Source organism: Sceloporus undulatus, chromosome 4 (assembly GCF_019175285.1).
Source record: "Sceloporus undulatus isolate JIND9_A2432 ecotype Alabama chromosome 4, SceUnd_v1.1, whole genome shotgun sequence".
Taxonomy (NCBI): Eukaryota; Metazoa; Chordata; class Lepidosauria; order Squamata; family Phrynosomatidae; genus Sceloporus; species Sceloporus undulatus.
In genome coordinates, this window is record NC_056525.1 from 164,723,834 (window position 1) to 164,743,449 (window position 19,616).

The window sequence follows — 19,616 nt, forward strand, 5'->3', positions numbered from 1 at the left end:
TTAATCTTTAACACAGTGTTTCCCAATCTTCCTAATGCCGCGACCCTTTAATACAGTTCCTCATGTTGTGGTGACCCAAAACCATGAAATTATTTTTGTTGCTACTTCATAATTGTAATTAAATAGATGTTTGCCAATGGTCTTAGGTGACCCCCATGAAAGGGTCATTCGACCCCCAAAGGGGTCCCGACCCACAGGTTGGGAATCACTGCTTTAACATGACATGATTCTTTGTGTGTTGTGCTACAACAGACTAACATGGCTACATTTCTGGAAGTGTAAAATAGTTTCTTGTTGCTCTCTCGGTTCTTCATTGTTATTACGCTCTTTTAAAAGCTTTTTTGTTTAATGTTTAGATTGAAATATCTCAAAAATATTTAAGTTGCATTTCAAGTTCTTCTGGATTCAAGAGATGATTCATAAATATAAGAGTACAGTATAATTAAATAAATGTTTTGTTTTCTTTGTTTTTTGATATTTTACAGATATTCAACATGGATCAACTAGCTAGCGCAAATACTCATTTTGCCCTTGATCTCTTCCAAAAGTTGAGTGGAGCCAATCCAACAGACAATATCTTCTTTTCCCCATTGAGCATAACCTCTGCTCTCGCCATGGTTTACTTAGGGGCCAGAGGTAATACAGCAACACAACTCTCAAAGGTCAGCAAATCTGTGCTTATTTTATGTCGCAACATTTATGCTGAGTTCTGGTTATTTTGTTTTTATATATGTAGATGTTTATTTAATGTATTCCTCCAAGTAGGCAAAGCTTTTATTTGGATTTAATTGCATCTGAAGTGCATAATCTCTTCATGGCAGTTTATAGCCCGGGCTTTCATGGGGAATGGTTTTGCTATTATTGTATCAAGATAGTAAAGCACTAACATAATAAAGTTAATTGCCCTTCCTTCCGTAGCTTAGACTTTGCACAGAAATTTGTCAGATATTTGTGCCATCCCATTAAGTAAACAGCCCAACCCATGTGGAATCATCTGAAGCAGAAAGAGAAATGGTGTTCAGAACAAAAGCCCATGCTGTGCAAAATATAGTGTGGATTATTTTGCCCACTTCCCATATAAGTGAATGCTGAGTCCCATCACACCACTGTCTCTAATGTGAGTACAGAATCATAAAGCAAATGTGTGCTGTCTTTAATGTGAGTGCAGAATTATATGCCAAATAGTTGATGTTAGACAAGCTGTGTATGCTGGAACAGCTAGCCATATCTGCTAGCCTTTTCTTATGTTATTATGTTAGGGCCTCAAACAGATGGCTCCCAAGGGCCACTATTGAGCCACATTGGGGGTGTGGCGTTCAGATGACACACACCTTGAACATGGTCAGAAGCTCCCCCAGGCATGGCTCTTTCCCAAAGAACCAACCCAAAAAGGAGCGGTAAGATACTGCTCCTTTTGGGCACCCGGTTCAGGACCACAGCAGCAGCCTGGATTGAGGCCGGACGCATGCAACTGTCACAGTCCTGGGGCAAATGGTGGTGGTGTGGTCCCAGTGCAGACTTTGGCACCATTTGCTTTGCTCCCATGTTAGCAGTACAGACCAGTTGTTAGTCTTCATACAGTATGATAGCCTTATAGCTAGACACTTCCTAATCTATGGTCGGGTACAGACTGCCCAAAAGAGGCGGCTTTGTTAAACATCCAGAATGTATGTGCTCATTATTAATGATTCTCAAATATTTCCCCCTTAATTTTCAGTACATTTCATGTTTATTTGTGTTTGAATTCAGTATGTGCAAGCTCAACTTTCTTGTTTGTGGCATGCCAGGTTGTACACCTATTGCACTCTGTGTGTGTGTTTTCCATTAGGGGATTAGAAAGTTTTTGAGGGGTCATTGTTGTGTATTTCCTGGATAAATCTTGTTTCATTATGTAGTCACAGTAGCTATGAGTCAAGCCACTTATTTCCAATGCAGACATTTCACTTTGATGGTGTTGAAGATCTTCATTCAAGATTCCAAGCACTTGCTACTACAATAAACCGGAGTGATGCACCTTATATACTGAAGCTTGCTAATAGGTTGTATGGAGAGAAAAACTACTCCTTTTTGCAAGTAAGTTGACTAAGATCATGTAAAAATATTAAAAACTTGTTTAGTCATTAGATTTGTTTCTTAATTACTATAGAACAGAAGTGGCTTTTCTGCAGCATCCAAGACTTCTGTCCACAGACTGGTTGTTTTTACTGGGGGTTGACTGGGGGATGTGTCTTCAAACAATATATTGCTGATGCTCCTGAGGCTTATTGCCTTACCTTAAAATAGCACATATATCAGCTGTGTGCAAAAAAGGCTAAAAGTGCAAAAAAGGAATAAGTTATATTTGTCTGAAAACTGGCCCAAAATGGTTTGGTGTGGTTAGAGCTTGCAGTAAGAGTTAAAATTGTCCCCTACCCTTGTCATATCTGCACCTTTCCTATCCAGGAATGTTGACCAAAAATCTTTTTTGCAGTGTACATAATGTAAATTTACATTTACTTAGCTACATAGCAGATAGCAATAGCAAGTACATTTCTATACTGCTTATCAGTGCACTTAAGCACTCCCTAAGCGGTTTACAAAGTGTAAGCTAATTGCCCCCCAACAATGTGGGTACTCATTTTAGTGACCTCGGAAGGATGCAAGCCTGGGTCGAGCTTGAGACTTTTTGCTGGTATTGAACTCGCAACCTTATGGTTTGCGAGTGAGTGGCTGCAGTACAGGCATTTAACCACTGCACCACCAGATGTGCTAAGAAACCCTGGGACACTGGCAAGCTTCCTTAGCATAACATAACATAATGGCTGCCCCATGGACATAAACCTACGTATGATGATGTAAGTCCCCAACAGGGTTTTATTCATCATTCTTCCTGACCTGAAGTGACTTTGGAATAGTGTATTTACACAGAATAGTTGCTGGGCCACTATTAATGTCTGAGAATTTTTATGAAACTCTTTATGAAAGAACTGACATGCTGGAGAAATTATCTTTAACTACACTGATAAGTAAAGATATTATCACACTACTCTCATGTTCCACTATAGAACCAGGATTTCTGCCATCACTATGCTACTGGGATTGTAATGCTGCCTTATGTTAGTCAGATTTGGTTCCATGAATAAAGCAGTCCTGGGATGAAAACTTGCCTGCATTGGGCAGCTGTGGGTGGCTAGACTTCATCTGTATGAACCTGTCTTTCTTTCTATCTCCCCTAGCAGAAATAAAGTGAGAATGGGAGGTCAGGGCAAATATTGGGTAACCATTCCTATTACATGCCCCAGACTCACCCACTTGGTCCCCACATGCTCCAAACACACCACCTGATAGTCGTGAAAAGAAACTTTAATCGCAGTAAAAAAAGAAAAGAAAAACCAGAACAATACCATGACCTGGTCTGACAAATGGATTACTTTTAGTGGGGGGAAAAACTGTGACTACACTAGGAAGAAAACAAAAGAACAACAACATCATGCTGATACTAACCCACTTCCATCCCACTATAAAAGCCTTGTATGAAAATGACCTAAGGAAAGAAAATATAATTACTACTGTTAGCTGGGGACAGGAAGATTAACTAGATGTATAATTCATAGATGTGGGGCAACTGGCTTCTTTGTTAAATGTACATTGATGTCTATATTCTGTGATTTGTTTAGGATTTCTTGACTAGCACTCAAAAACTATATGGTGCAGAGTTAGCCACAGTAGACTTCCAAAATGCTACAGAAAGCATACGGCAGCAAATTAACCAGTGGGTTGAAGGACAGACTGAAGGTGAGAGGTTCTTCATTATCTTTAATAAAGAAGTGCTAAATGTGCAGAGGGAAGAGGCAGAATGAAACCAATCTTCCCTTCACCAGAGAAAGGTCTAGTTAAATCTGTCAGTCTGCTTCTCTGGCTTCTGAAGGATTTGTCCAGTACCTGTCAAATTAATTCCACTAAATGATCTTAAAAACTGAGTTATTATGGGTAGGCAGGTAAAGCAAAACCACTGAAAGGATAGCAGTGTGGGAGCCCTAAAGTTTTCATAAGGAAAAGAAAATAGGGCATAAAGCCTGAAGTCACCAATACTGTACTGGGGTGCGGAAAAGCCCAGGAAGAACCGAGGATGTTGGCTGGCCGTGAGGTATTGCGTTTCTGTTGGGTGCTGGACAGGAATGAATTTGAGTACTGGTTGAGTAGCCGGAACTCTGAAATACAAAATATTTTGTAAAAAACTAGAACATTTTTCATGTGTGGCTGAGATAGTAACCCCTTTATTTTTTGATAGTTCAGTGTACACAAACTTTGTTTTGTGCACAAAATTAAAAATATTTTAAAATATTAAAATAACAAGTTATAAAATTACCTTCAGGTTACATGTATAATGTATATAGGAAACAGAAATGAAATTTGTGCTTAGACTTGGGTCCCATCTTCAAGATGTATGTACAGTATATGCAAATATGGTTATTCCAAAATCCAATAATAATAATAAAATCCCAACTTTGCGCCTGGATTTCACATAAAGGAGACTCAAACCTGTATCTTGTAAAATGAGATAGCTGGGGAAAACAAGCAAACTATCCAACTGCAACACTTTCTTGTAGGCTCGAGCTATTAACCTGTGGATCAAGATCTCTGCAAATATAAGGACTTTTTTTATAGTAAGAGAAAGTTGACACACAGGCGGTTATAGACCGCCCATTGGGGCGGTCTGCACCCGCCCCTTTCCCGCCGGATCGGGGCCTCAGTGTGCAGAGAGGCAGCCGCTGAGGCCCCGATCCGCCGCTTTTCAGGTTGCGGGGAAGCAGCAAAACGCCGCTTCCCCGCAGCCTGAAAAGGGTGTCCCTGGGGCTTCAAGCCCCAAGGACACCCGCGGCGGCGGGGAGAGAGAAAGGGGCCACTTGGCCTTTTCTCTTTTAGTCCGCTGGGCCAGCCCGTCTGAAGGCTGCGCCCAGCGGACTAAACCAGGAAGGAGCTCCGAATGGAGCTCCTTCCTGCTCCGTGTTCAGGGCGCACTAAGCGCCTTGGCGGTGGAGGAAGGATGGCGGCGTGGCCGTGACATCCTCATGGCGGCGGCCTATGGAAGGCCGCCGCGTTTAGTGCATGACGGCACGCACTAGGGTTAGGGCGGTGCGGGAAGCACCACCTTTTTGTAACCTAGTGTGTGCTCTGCACGCACTAAAGTGCCAGTTTGTAACGGCCAAAGATTAGCACCTGTATTTCAAACCTGATAATTGCATATAAATATCCTGGTGCATAATATTTACATATGTCATGGCAGCTTCTAAGCTGCATGTTTCCATTGCATGGAGAGTACTTCCAGAACACTGTCTCTTTAATGTTATTTGTTGTTGTTGTTTGTTGTTCTGTACATTCAAGCCATTCTGACTTATGGCAACCTAAGGTGGACCTGTCACAGGTTTTCTCATCAGGAACTGCTCAATGGGAGTTTGCCATTGCCTTCCTCTGAGAGAGTGTGAATTAGCCAAGGCCACTCAATGGTTTTCAGTGTGACCAGGGATTTGAAATCTGGTCTTCCAAAGTCCTTGTCCAGCACATCAAACTACTAACCCCACACTGGCCATACCTGTATATGGTGTCTGGCTTTTATACAGATATTAGCTGGTACCATTCCCTTCTAGGTAAAATCCCTGAGTTGTTATCTGAAGGCTCTATTAATCAATGACCATGTTCTGGTGAATGCATCTACTTTAAAGGTAGCTGGGATGAGAAGTTTCAAGAAGAAGACACTAAAGACATGCCTTTTGGCTCAATAAGGTAACTGAAGGGATTTCATACATCATCTTTTTTTATATTGGCCACACAAATATGACAGCTGTATTGTTAGTGAATGCAGTGGCTTAGTGGTTAAGACACCAGTTCTGATGGTCAGAAAGAAAGATGGCAGTTCAAGGCCTGATGCTGCATGATGGGGTGAGCTCTGTCACTAGTCCCTGCTTCTGCCAACCTCAGTTCGAAAGCATGAAATGCAAGTATATCGATAGATACAGGAATGTAGCCAATGGTGGGGGGGTCTGGACCCACCCTTGGGGCGCGGGCGCGCACAGCCCAATTACAACCTCCTCCTTCCTCTCCTCCTCCTCCTCACTCCTCCTTCCTCCTCCTTCGGGAGCAAACTCCGAGAGAGAGAGTGGGCAAGGCCCTCCTTCCCTGCAACTTCTGTCTCCTTCGCTCTCTCTCTTTCTGTCATTTGGCAGAAAAAAGTCTTGTGCGGAAGGAGAGGAACAGTGTTGCCAATCTCGGGGAATTCTCAATTTCAGGTAATAAAAGCCTTTCCAGGGAATTTTCGAGTATTAAAATTTGGGGGGAATTTCCATGGAATTAAATCTTTCAGTTGGGGAATTAAAAGCTTTTTTGTTTATAGGGAATTATTTCACTCCGCCCCCCAAAATGGCCGAAATGTCTCCCCCGCCCCGGAAGTCCCCTCCAAAATGGTTGACGGAAGTCCTGCCCTTTTGCCTTCCCATAGTGCTTTGTGGTCCTTTGACCCACAACTCTCGCCCCTGATCCAAGTTCTCGCCCCCGACCCCGATGCCCAGGGAATTTGGGGGCGTGTGGGGGTTTTCAGGGGATTTCTTTCAAGGGTGATTGGCAACATGGAGAGGAGGAGGAAGAGGCAGAGGAGGGAGGGAAGGGAGGAGAGAGACGACACAAGACAGGAGGAAGGAAAAAAAAAGAAAGGGAAGGAAGGAAGGAAACTCTTCATTAACCCCCCCAACACCTTCCTGTTCAGTCACTCTGAAGGGGGGTAAATAAATTAGTCCACATTTTCTCTCCTAAATAGATAAAGGGATTATAAACGGGGCCCTCCTGCCCCAGAATTGGTGCTTTTTTTTGAGGGAGGGATGGTCAGGATGGCGAGGACAGGCCAACGGTTGTCCTCTGCGTTCTCGTTCCTCGCTGGGTGGGCTTCTGGTGCCTCCAAAGCCAGGGATGGGGGAAGGAGACGAAGAGACCAAACAGATTGCCAACATTTTACAGGTTTTTGTGGGGAGAGTTGGTGGGAGAAGAGCACCCCCCCCCTTTTTTTGGGAAGCGTTGGGGGGGAAGGGTCAATTAAAGGCTGGATGGAAGGGGGGGGTAGTTTTCCTGTAAGTGGGCTCCACCCAGGGAGAAATACAACAACAACAGTATATTGTGGTGTTGGTGATGATTTGTATCCCACTTTTCTCAGTTGGGACCCAAAACAGCTTTGGGTTATTTATAATAGTGTAGTGAGTAGTAATAGTATAGGTGGTGGTGGTGGTGTGATTATTTTGTTCTTTTCTCAGATTGGGCCCAAACAGTTGTGGTTATTTATTATAATTATAATAACAATATGTGGTTTGTGGGTGGTGATTTTTGTTCCTACTTTTCTTCCTAAATTGGGGACCCAAAGCAACTTTAGGTTATTTATTTATTTTAGGTGGAGGTGATCCTCTCCCAGCAGCAGTGGTTTGGTGGGTGGCGGGGGCAGCAGCCCTCTCCTCCAGTCCACCTTTTCCTCCTCCAAGGTGCTTCCCGCTCCCTGGCCTCCTTCTTGCCCGATAGGAAGGAAACAGGCAGCAGGCCCGGAGGAGAACCCAGGACAGAGGGGTGTGTGGCATGCGTGCCTCTGTACTCCCGGCCTGCCTCTCCCCTCATTTGCGGGGGGCCTGGAGGAAGGTGGGAGTATGGATGCATGCATACAGGCCACACGGATTCTCCATCCTCCGCCCTGCATCCTCTGGGCCTGCTGCTCTCTCCTTCTGCCCCCGGCCTCCAGGAGAAGGAGGCCGGGCAGTGGGCAGCACCATGAAAGAGGAGGGGAGGACTAAGGAAAGTGCTGCCGCTGCTGTCTCCACCACTGCGGGCCCCAACCACCCAGCACCTGGGTAGGGAGGGAAGCCGGGAGGAAGGGAGGGACTGCCGGTGACAGGAGATGGCAGGGGGCATTACAGCTGCCCCTCCATTTCCCTGTCACCGGCGGAGGATGCGATCCGCCTGTGGTTTCCACTGGGATGAATCGTTTTATTGTAAACACCACTTGGAAAGTTGGTGTCAGGAAACGCCTTTTCTTCTGAAAATCGATTGATAGGATCAGGATCGATTTCAAATGGGAACTGGGTTATTTACTTCGCATTGGGCTGCCATTTTTTTTTTGTAGTGGGGATGAGGCCAAAGTGTGGTGTCAAAACGACTTTATTTCTGCAGTTGTGGCCACAATCAGTCTTTTATTTTCAGCCATAAATGAAGTAGTGTCAAAAATTGCCTTCTCCCAGCCTGCCCTGCCTACCAATAACAAAAAGAAAACTCTCAGCCTACAAAATACAAAAGAGAAACATCAGTCGTGTGCCATTAAACTGGCTATTGTTAAAGTTTGCTTTTGCTGACTGTCTCTATGCACAGTACAGTAGTTTAGAAAGTAAGCTCCACTGACTCAGTGTTTGAAAGATTCATATGTAATGCTAAAAAGCATGTCATCAGTGTTGACACAGTTTTGCAAAAATCTTTGTTTCTGGAATTGTAGCCATCCAATTTAATATGTATAAAATAAATTTTATTTCTGTTTCCAAATCCTCATCTCTATCATATTATTGATACCATCAGAAAGAAAGAAGAATGTGAAGATGATGTTCATGAAAAAAAAGACTTCCTATGGTTATATTAATGAATGCAAATGCCGAGTGCTGGAACTACCTTACAGGGAAAAAAAATTAGCATGATCATCCTGCTGGCCTGATGACATTGAAGATATTCCACTGGCCTGGAGCAGGTGATTCTCTTATTTTCCCTTTTGCATTCCTGAATGGAGCCAGGTACAGATTTAAAAATATGGTTTTGTAGTTATTGAAGCATTAGGACAGGGGTAGGCAACCTTTTTGAGCGGGGGGCCGGGTTGCTGTCCCTCAGACAACTGGGGGGCGAAGCCTGGGGGTGGAGCTTCCACCCGGGGGTGGGGTCGCGTGCCGGGGGGTGGACCTCCACCCTTGGGGGCCGAGGATTCCACCCCTGGGGCGGAGCTCCCCCCCTCGGTGGCAGAGCTTCCACCACTCAGGGGCAGGCCACCTCCTCTTTTGCCGGCCCCTGACGGGGCCCCAGGCCCTGTCAGAGGCTGGAAAGAGCTGGCGGGGGGACGCCAGCGCTGGAGGCCTCCCCTCTTTGCGGCCTCTGACGCCAGAGGCCCGTGCCGCCGGCGGAGCCCTCCTGGAGGACCCCAGCGAAGGCAACGGGCCTTGGAGGCCCGCTGTTGTCGCAGGAGCTTGCTGCGCCACTGAGCCCCCTGGAGGGCCCCTGCGAGCGGCAACTGGGGCTCCCAGGGGGCCCGCTGCCGCGCGGAGCCCTCCTGGAGGGCCCCAGCGACAGCAACGGGCCTCCCAGGGGCCCGCTTCCGCCGTCGGAGCCCTCCTGGAGGACCCCGCGAGGCAACAAGGATCTGGGAGGCTCGCTGCAGTCACAGGAGCCCTCCTAGAGGCCACTGCGACGGCAACTGCCTCCCAGAGGCCCGCTGCCACGCGGAGCCTCCTGGAGGGGCCCAGCGATGGCAACTGGCCTCCAGGGGCCCGCTGCCACCGTCGGAGCCCTCCGGGAGGGCCCCAGCGATGGCAACTGGCCTCCAAGGGGCCCGCTGCAGCCGTCGGGCCCTCCTGGAGGGCCCTAGCGATGGCAACTGGCCTCCCAGGGGGCCCACCCGCTGTCAGAGCCTTCCTGGAGGGTCCCAGCGTGGCAACGGGCCTCCCAGGGGCCTGCTGCCGCCGAGCCCTCCTGGAGGGCCCTTGCGAAGGCAACGGGCCTCCCACAGGCCGCGACCTCCGGGAAGGTCGTGCGAGATTTTGCCGCCATTTTGGGCAAAAATGGCGGCGAAGTCTCGCGCGACCTGCGGGAAGGTCGTGCGAGATTTTGCCGCCATTTTTTCACCCAAAATGGCGGCGCCCAGAGCGGCGAAAAGCCGCAACCGTCGGCGGTGGTTTTGGCAGCAGGAGCAGCCAGGGGCCGGCTGAAAGGCCTCCGCGGGCCGCATCCGGCCCGCAGGCCGGAGGTTGCCGACCCCTGCATTAGGATCACTTATATGCGTTTGTGAAATACAGACATGCAGGAGCATTATTTAACCACACATGAAGTTGTCATGTGCTATAATATATTATTTACAGACATGTTGCTGTTCTGAATCAAAGATTGAATTCTCCTTAGAAGCAGAATGCAAATCTTCTTTTCACCAAAGAAAGCACTAGTTAAATCCCTTGGCCTGCTTCTCTGTCTTCTGTGGGAATTATCCAAAACCTGTCAAACAAATTTGACTAAAGGATCTTAAAAACAAATAAGTTTCCATTTGGAGTTAGAGAGGAGGCATTGGTGGGAAAGATCCTCTCCATTCTGCACTTGCTAAGGAGTTCCTTACATTTCCAGAGTTTCTCAGAGCCATGATTAAGCAGGAGTAGATCTATACTTTTTGAAATATTCCTACAGTGACATTTCAGATTTTCAAAACCTTGGTATGGAGTCAAGATATTTCATATACAGTCTGTCCTTGCCTTACGCGGGGTATCTGTTCCGGATCCCGTCGCGTAAGGCGAATTCTGCCTATGCTCGAGCCCCATTGGAAACAATGGGGCTTGTGTGCAGCGGCGCGGCGGCGAACGAGCACGCGGGGCGCAACGGGCGCACGCACCCATTCAATTGAATGGGACGCACCGCCCCTTCCGCCTGGTGCGCGCCCCGCGGCTTGAGTGCATATGTTCAAAGCCACGTATGGCGCGCCCGCGTATGGCACGGGCGCGCTGTACTTGAAAGTGGAAGATATAGGCAGCAATAAAGTTACTTTTTTGGACTACAGTTCCCAGAATCTTCCAACTGGGTGGAAGATTCCTAAACTTTACTTACTTTGAGCCAGACTTTTATTTGGTTTTATTGCCAGGGCATTATCAATTTCAGCAGGCAGTCGTCCTAGCAAAAAGAGGCCTTTCCTATCCCTGTCAGATCATATGTGTAGGAAACAGTTGATTTTAGCATTTGCTTCACATTTTTCCCTATTATGAATCCAATGGAAATGCTAAACCACAATGAGAATGAACTAAAATATTTCCTTTATATTATTATTGTAGCTGGAGAAGCAGCTCACTTTAGCAAAGCTCCAGGAGTGGACAAAGCCAGAACGGATGTCTTCCTACAATGAGGTTTATGTGCATCTGCCTAAATTTAAGCTGGAAGAGAGCTATGATCTTAAGTCGTATTTGGTAGCACTGGGACTGCAAGACATCTTTGACAGTGGCAAGGCAAATTTGTCTGGGATGTCAAGAGCCCAGGACCTCCATGTGTCCAAAATAGTCCACAAGTCATTTGTGGAAGTGAATGAAGAGGGCACAGAAGCAGCAGCAGCAACAGCCATAATGGTGATGTTATGCAGCATGCCCATGGAAGAAAATTTCAATGCTGACCATCCCTTCCTTTTCTTTATCCGTCATAACCCAACAAATAGTATACTATTCTTTGGGAGATTTGCTTCTCCATGAAAAGTAAAATGAATCAGAAAACCACAGCCTAGTTCTCAGAGCTGCTCCCGTCAAAATCAATGTCATTTCGCTCCTGTTTTGAGAAATGAATGGTTCCCAGGGCAAAAAGTTTTTCACAAGCTAGCATCAAAAAGCCCTGCTTTGTTATCATGATTGTACATCTTTGACAATTTTTGGAACACTGTCTTCCTTGTAAAATTAGTTGGATGCTTACTGCTTTAATAAAAGTTGCTTCTTGAAGCAATGTTTCTGCAAAACTGGACCTGTATAATATGATACAGTTATTTGGTATTTATTTGACATGGTTTGGTGAAGAGTTTTTCTTCATTTAGCAGCTGATTTTTCTTTGGTAATTCATGAACTACAGTCAAACCAGGCAGAATAGATCTAAGGTAGATGCAGGAGGACTGTACAGTTTGACAGGATTTTAATAGCAACAGAAATGGGGTCTGAAATATAAATTATTCTCTGGTGAGTGAACCTGTCTCCTAAAACAATAAGCGTTCCCAGGATGAATTTTTAGCTGCATAAAATCAACTGTTTTTGTGACATAATTGGGAAGAGGGGAATTAACTAGTGTGGTAAGGCTTACATACCTAAAGGGACCAGATCCTGTCTGATCTTGGAAGCTAAACAGGTTCGGCTCTGGTTAGTACTTGGATGGGAGATCACCAACGAAGATCAGGTGATGTAAGCTGTATTTCAGATGAAGAAACTGGCAAAACTATCTCTGAGTATTGCTTGCCTAAGAAAGCCCTAGGAAATACATAGGGTCGCCATAAGTTGACAGGTGGCGTGAAGTCACATACACACAACTGTTGGAACCAAAAAAAGGTGCAACCACATATGCTCAAATAACAAGGTACCGCTAGGGGGCAATAGAAGTAAAGATAGCTAATTTGGGCTTCTGTTGTTTGCTCTGTGCCTTATTTATTTCATGGGCTGTTATTCTCAAACTCATTGTTAGCTCCCCTTGTGTCTTGGAATATTACATTTGCGTTATCAAGAATTAAGAGATTTGACTGTGATTTTGACTATTTGATGTTTAAGGTAAGTTAACAATGGGCTTTTCTGCACTTACAGTATAATCTAGGATGCCCTGGAGTTTCCAGATTTGCAGCAAACCTAATGTAGACACATTCTGTGTTGTGGAACAGTCTGTGAACAATTCATGTGTTTGTTTTTCATATACCATTTCTCTCCATGTGCAGAAGTATTACATTTTCTAGTAAGTATAATGTGAACATACATTTTAAAAGCAAAACAAACAAAAACTCTCTTCCCCTTTACCGGCAATTACTTATTTTCTATATATATTTCCGTGTCAAGAAGGTTTGGAAACTTATTATCAGCAAGCTATGAATTAAATAGCCCATCAAAAGTATTATGCTGGGTGAGGGTAAAGTTCATTCAGCCTGCCTGTCCTTGAGCACACATTGGTGTATTAGACAAACACACTTGATGAGATAGGCAAATACAGTCAGTAGGGAAAAAATGCACCGTATAAACAAGATTGAGCTGTTTATATATTAGTTTATTAATGACGCTGGTAAAATGTTGCAGTCCTTAATTCATTTTTATTAAACACAAATAATACAACATACAAATGCAATACATATATATACACACACGCACACACATATACAGTGTGCGTGTGCGACCAAAAATTACCATACAAAAACTACAAACAAAACAGCAACAACAATCTTAACAAAAAACTTGGAAGAACTGGGTTTATATTTCCAGCTGGTTAACATGGGCTATGAGCCATTTTTTATGTTTTTAGATATTCAATACAATTATGAATGTTGTTATATTCAAATATATAATGTATTTATCAGCTGTCATGGGAATGGAATATATCTGAAGTCAGAAGATTGCAAACAAAGCAGGGGTTTTAGCCATAATCTACTTACAAGCTTTTTGTACAATCTATTCCATGGAATAGCAGTGTTTGGAAAAAAATGTGGTGCAACTATCCAGTTTTATGTCTCATGAAATAGCCTTGATATTTCTTCTATTTAATATCATGTCACTTAATGCATGCTGAATTAATTTTGGGAGTCACTGTTCTAATCTTTTGGGAATATGTACTCCCAAGGTATTTTAGCATTTTCTGGGATCCTCGCTAGGTTTGATATGTGGTTTCTCAATTCCTTTGACATGTTTAAACACGGTAATTTTGGGTTTGTCCACACTGGCACAATAAAGCGGCTTCAAACCGACTTGAAGCAAAGTGGGTTAGACAATTGTAGTGGTCTGGGGGTGATCCCTGGAAGCAACCAGCCCTGTGCGTGGCTCTTACTCCCAGGGCGTCCCCTTCACACTTTCCCCTCTAGGATCTCCTAGGTCTCCATTCCCACTCCCTGCTGAGCTGAATGAGACCCCTTGAGATCCTGTTCTTCGCTGCCACCACCCAGTGAATCTCAATGAACTATGTTTCCCTAAGCACACACTGGGACTTGCTAGGGAGAGATCTAGTTTCCTTTCCTTGCTAACTTGAGCAATTCGCAACCAAGCTAAGACACGTGTACAGGAGCAGAGAGAGAGACAGCAGATACTTTTAAAGAAAGATATTTATTTTAAAGAATTGGAACAGAATAGGAGGATATCATTCATGCAAAGCCTCCTTGTCTTGCAGGTCAGAAAACACAGTTACAAAGATGTTCATTTCAGGCAAGCTATTAGATAAACATAACAAAACCTAGACGCACTAGCTACCACAGTTCCTAGCTACTCACACAGTGATGGGATTTGCAGTTCGTGTTGCGTTTCTGGATGCAGGGAGCTGGCTCCTTGCCAACCCCACCTGCATTCCTCACAGCTGGTTCCCCAGCTGCCCAGAGAACAAAGAAAACATCTGGTTTCCCCCAAGAGGAGGGAGGGAGAGACAAAGGACCACATGGTCGCAAAGAGTTTTTAAAGGCTACTCAAGGAATGTCCTTGAATCTCCCGGTCCTACTCTCTGATTGGTCAGTTAGACCTTACCTCAGCTGTGATGTCACAGCTCATTAGCATGTGATGTCAGCTGTCATTTGCATGTACCTCCCCCCAGATTAACCCTTTGTGGTTCAGGAGAAGTCCCCAAATGACTGGAGGGCCCAGTCATTACAACAATATATGATGCAAAACCGGATGGAAACTGACACAAAGCCATGCTCCAGGGCTACAAACAGGAATAAAAAGAAGCTGTGATACTCCACCTCAACCTGGAAAATGTGCATCATCACATGTACATATAAACAACATGGTGTGAGTGCAGGACTGTGGGAAGGCAAAAACAGCAGCTTGCCATTAATGCAGTGGTGGGTGCAGTTACATCATACACAAACCAAATCAATTCAACAGGGAGGCATTGGGAGAAGTGGGCATGTATAGGGGGTCTCCATGTGTCTGGGTATACCGATGCACTGAACAGGTGGTGTATCACATGTGTGACTATGTGGTCAGTCACACAGAGCGTCTAATGGGATGGCAGCTGGGTGGGACGAGAGCTCATTGACGGTCACAGGTGGTGTGTTCATGCGATGGTGCACATCATTGCGATAGGTGGCAAAAATAAGTTGTTTGGCTTTGACATCACATGGTGTGGACTGCCCATGAGTGTTTGGCCTGCCTTGGAAGTGGGACATGCGGACGGGGGTTTCCAACAGGTTTGAGAAAAACCAGGATCAACCCAGCTATTCCTCTCCATCTGCTCAGCCCCTTTGTTGTGCTGATCTCAGTTTTTAAGATTCTGCCAAGTGTGGGCTATAGTTGTGCAGAGACGTAGCTAGGATTTTAGGAGGGGGGGGGGTCCAGACTAAGTGCCACCATTATAATGGGGTTTGGCGTGGCGGCACAGCAGCATGCACCATTCATTTTTCTAATGGAAGGGGGGGCGGACCCCAAGAACACCCCCCTTGGCTACGTCCCTGAGTTGTGATTGGATTTGTAGATATGTCTGCTAGATGTAAATCTTCATTTTCTCAGCTTGACATGTGGGTGGGTGTGGTTTCCTAAAAAATGGATGGCAGCTAAAGCTTTGTATTGGACAAGCTAAGACCTGTATTGCAGACTCTCTCTTTTTCCTGGAAAAAGGAAAAATTTCACTTTTATGACGGATGGTTAAAACAAAACTACTAATGGGAAGCTTTTAAAACCACTCAGAGTCTGAAGATCAGTGGCAAACCTTATGATTTGCATGCATTAAGACTGTGTGCCCTTAATGTTGTTAAGGGCAGCAGAATCTGTCTGATCTTGGAAGCTAAGCAGAGTCAGTCCTGGTTAGTATTTGGATGAGACCACCAGCAAATATCAGGTGGTGTGTGCTATATTTCAGAAGAAGAAATTGGCAAAACCAATATTCCTTGCCTAAGAAAAACCTATGAAATTCAGCTGGTTGCTATAAATTAACAGGTGACTTGAAGGCACACACATGCACATACGCACCTAATTCAGAAAATCCCCAACTGGACCAAACTAGATTGGTCCAGCTTGAATCCAAATCAGATCAGATTAGTTTATTCTGATCAGCAAAATACAGTGAGAAAAAGCCAGATAGTACATCCACAGTTGTAAGTGAGGATCATACAAGCAAAACGTCAGGCTGGAGTGAGGGGAAGAAGAGGAAGAAGAAAGGAGAGATGGTGAGTTATATTCTCTTGTGTGATTCTGCCAGTTTTCTATTAGTATCAGAATCACCACTACCTGCTTCTCAATACTGTCCCATGCTTTCTTACTCTTTATAATTGTTACTCATTTGTGCAAGTCTGTGTTGATCTTAGTTGTTTTACTTGCCACCAATTAGCTCCTTATCATACCATCCCATTCGCCCCACCCCACCTTTTGGCCCCCCAATTTATTTTAGATTTTAAAGATTGGGTTTCATTTTGATTTCAATTTGTGTTGTCAGCTTGAAGTTTGTTTTTTCTCTGCTTTTTCCACACTCAGTTTTTCACACACAGTAAATCTTAATGCAGAATCAGCACATGCATATCAAAGACACAAAGCAGCACACATATAAGGAAAACCTTAAGCATATAAAGGCAAACCTTGAAAGTGGCTAGCACAAACCTGAACTTACTGCAAGTTGGTAGGCTTGACCCCCTCTGATGGTGTAACTGACTTCAAATGTTGTCCACTTACATGAAAACTAAACAGCATTGTAGCAATTTTGGATTCCCAAAGCAGATCAATGGGGTGTATGAAAATTCAGGACCTTAATTTTGTTATTTACTATATACCTTGACTGGGAGGTCAGTTGGAAAAAAAACATCTCGGGCCAGCAATATGAATGACCCCCATCTTCAAGGATGCCCAACATCCTGGATCTACTATTGCAAAGAATATCCCAACCATTTACTCCTGCAGCTAAATATGCCCCTAAAGACTCCAGCTCAATTGAAAAGCTGAACAGTAAAGGGAAATTAGTAATTTGTTTGCTCTGGAGTTCCATCTGCTGTTAGCTGCTGGCATTGAAATTAAATTACACCAATTCTTTTAAAAAAGCAACAACAGGTACCTCATTGAATCAGCTATATCTTCCTAACTGTTCTTTATACTGCTGCAGGATTATTGGCAACATGTACTGTGGTCCCCTGTGTAAACGACATAGCTTTCAAACCATTGCTGCATTTATTTTTACCACAGAGCATTAAATGTTACTTGCTAGTGAAGCTTTGCATGAAGTGCAGTATCACTGATGTTTTAAAAAATTTACCGGTATTTGTTGGATTTTAAACACACCTTCCATCCAAGAAATTTAAAGCACTACACACAGCAACTTACCTCATGTTGCTTTTATGCTTGCAGCAGTCCTGTGAAGACAGGCAAAAATTGCAAGAAACCCAAAGTTACCAAGTGCTTGGTGTTTATCGCCTAGTGTGGATTTGAACTCTGGTCTCCAAATTGCAGCCTTATACTTTAGCACAGCGCTGGGGAATTTCTGGTCCTTTTGAAGTTGTAGGGCTTCAGGTCCTATCAACCCCAGGCTGTTTGGCCAGCGGTAAGGGATAATAGGAGCAGCAGCGCATAAACTAAAGTTCTCACCCCCACTTTAGACATTACATCACACCCTCCTTAGCCTGAAAGAGTTCAGATTTCCATTAGTCCCCGAGGTTCTGTTCAAAGAAGCACATCATCCTTCTGTAAATGTATTTGTCTCATCATAACATATAAAGTCAGGCACCTGGCATATTCAAGCAGTGCCAGGAAATTCTGTGGAATATATGATCAGGATCAATGGCAGGGTCATCAAAATGACATTCAGCAGTAGTCCAGGGTAGAATTTTATTGTGGCAATAAAATTAAGTCTTCCCTTAGCACAACCACAATGCTGTTTATGAAAGCCAGGATATGCTTGGGTCATTGTCTGGGCATCTAGGTATGTCCCAGAGCTCTGAACATTCAGTATGCCTGAAAAGCAACAGAACTGTACTCCATAGTGATAATGGTTTCCCTGCACCCAGCCTCCTTAAGAATGCTTTGTGTAATATGTTATCATGCATTCAGGCCTGACATTTTTTGACACAGTAGCCTGTGCTTCAGGAGCAATGGCAAAAGGCTCATTCCAATTTAGGGAGAGCATAGGGCTTTTGCAGTCTTAAACCTCAGGTACACAGTCTATGGAGTGCACAGTGATCCCACCCCACTCATTCGTGGCAGGTCTCTTGTTCTTTTTAAACATCTCTTGCAAAATTGCATCCTTTGACACCAACCTTCAAAGGGCCATTAAGTTAATGTTTCCAACAACTTATCTGGGAGAATCCATTTGGTGTAAATGCTCACCCCAGCACACCCCTAGTTCAAGCCGAGGCTGGCACAAAGTGCCAGTCTGTACCAGCCCATAGTGGAACATTACTCATTTTACAAAGTCTTCCCATGCATTCTTATGCAGGTTGTGTCCCTTATCTCGAATTCTGAAATCCAAAATACACCAAAATCCAAAATTGTTCACATGCGTGGCCAAGACAGGAACATCTTTGCTTTCTGATAGTTCTGCGTACAGAAACTTTAATGCACAAAATGATTACAAATATTATGAATAAAATTACCTTCAGGCTGTGTGTATAAGATATATATGAAATGTAAACCAATTTCATGATTAGATTTGGGTCCCATCTCCAATATAGCTCATTATGTACAGTCACATGTTCATTTTCACAGACTTGAAGTCCGCGTTCCTCACCTGTTTGTGGGTAGCAAATGGAGAGGGACAAAATGGGGCGTGCACCACCATTCAAGCCAATGGGGCTTGAATATAGGCGATTTTCCATTTTTGCGGGGGAAGGTGGGTCCGGAATGGATCCCCCACAAAAATAGAGGGGCAACTGTATATGCAAATATTTGGAAATCCTAAATAAATAAATCCAAAATTCAAAACACTCCTGGTCCCAAGCATTTTGGATGAAGGAGGCTCAACTTGTAACATAAAATTTTTCAAAATTAGAATGACAGCAATCACCTTTCTGCAATAAGAGGGTAGAATCCTGAATCCAAGTAGTTATCCTGTTCCTTGACCTCAAGACAGGACTACTTTTATCATTAGGCAGAGTAAGGTGGTGGCCTCAGGCAATGGATTTCAGATATCATGAAAAGAGAATGGAAATAATACATTGTGCTGTTCTTATATATTTACCAAGGAAAGTGGTGTTTGTGGGGATTTTCTTGCACCTGTGCCAAGTTAACAAACCTTGGATGTCATTTTTGGCTCTGTCTTGGGCTGGTCCTGCTCAAAGAAAAGTATGTTACCAGCTGCAGCTACTCCATCACTTTCTGATAGTGGGTTCTAATCTGAAACTGAAAGCACTGTTGCAACTCTGAATACAGTACTATTATGACCTCTATCATCTGCACAGGGTTTTATTCAGTGTTCTTTTTCTGTATCTATATGTGGGAAAGTTGCTTGTCTGGACTACTCATGTTAACTAGAGGTGTCAGAGCATTATCCTCTGTAAACCTAATGTTTCTAATTTCTAGTTTGTAATACTAATGTTTCTAGGCTCTAATGAAGGCTGTGATGGTGCTGTAGCCAAAGGATTCCCTGGGTACAAATTTCTAATCCCCTCACTACTTAAAAATGCTTCATACTGAAGCTGTTTGTCCATCAGCATAGATGGCTGCATCTGGCTTGACATTTGTGTTATCACTGCAAGTCTGATT

The 19,616-nt window shown here is 44.2% G+C and overlaps 1 protein-coding gene across 1 annotated transcript; it reads left to right on the forward strand.

The window, feature by feature from the left end:
* The first annotated feature begins 485 nt into the window (after positions 1-485).
* On the forward strand, positions 486-11,731 carry SERPINB1 (serpin family B member 1). The gene is given in 8 exon segments (XM_042462169.1): positions 486-662; positions 1,936-2,073; positions 3,657-3,774; positions 5,628-5,753; positions 7,466-7,477; positions 8,575-8,718; positions 8,721-8,740; positions 11,067-11,731. Coding segments are annotated over 8 exon segments (1,134 nt in total). The 5' UTR covers positions 486-494; the 3' UTR covers positions 11,475-11,731.
* The last annotated feature ends 7,885 nt before the right edge of the window (positions 11,732-19,616 follow it).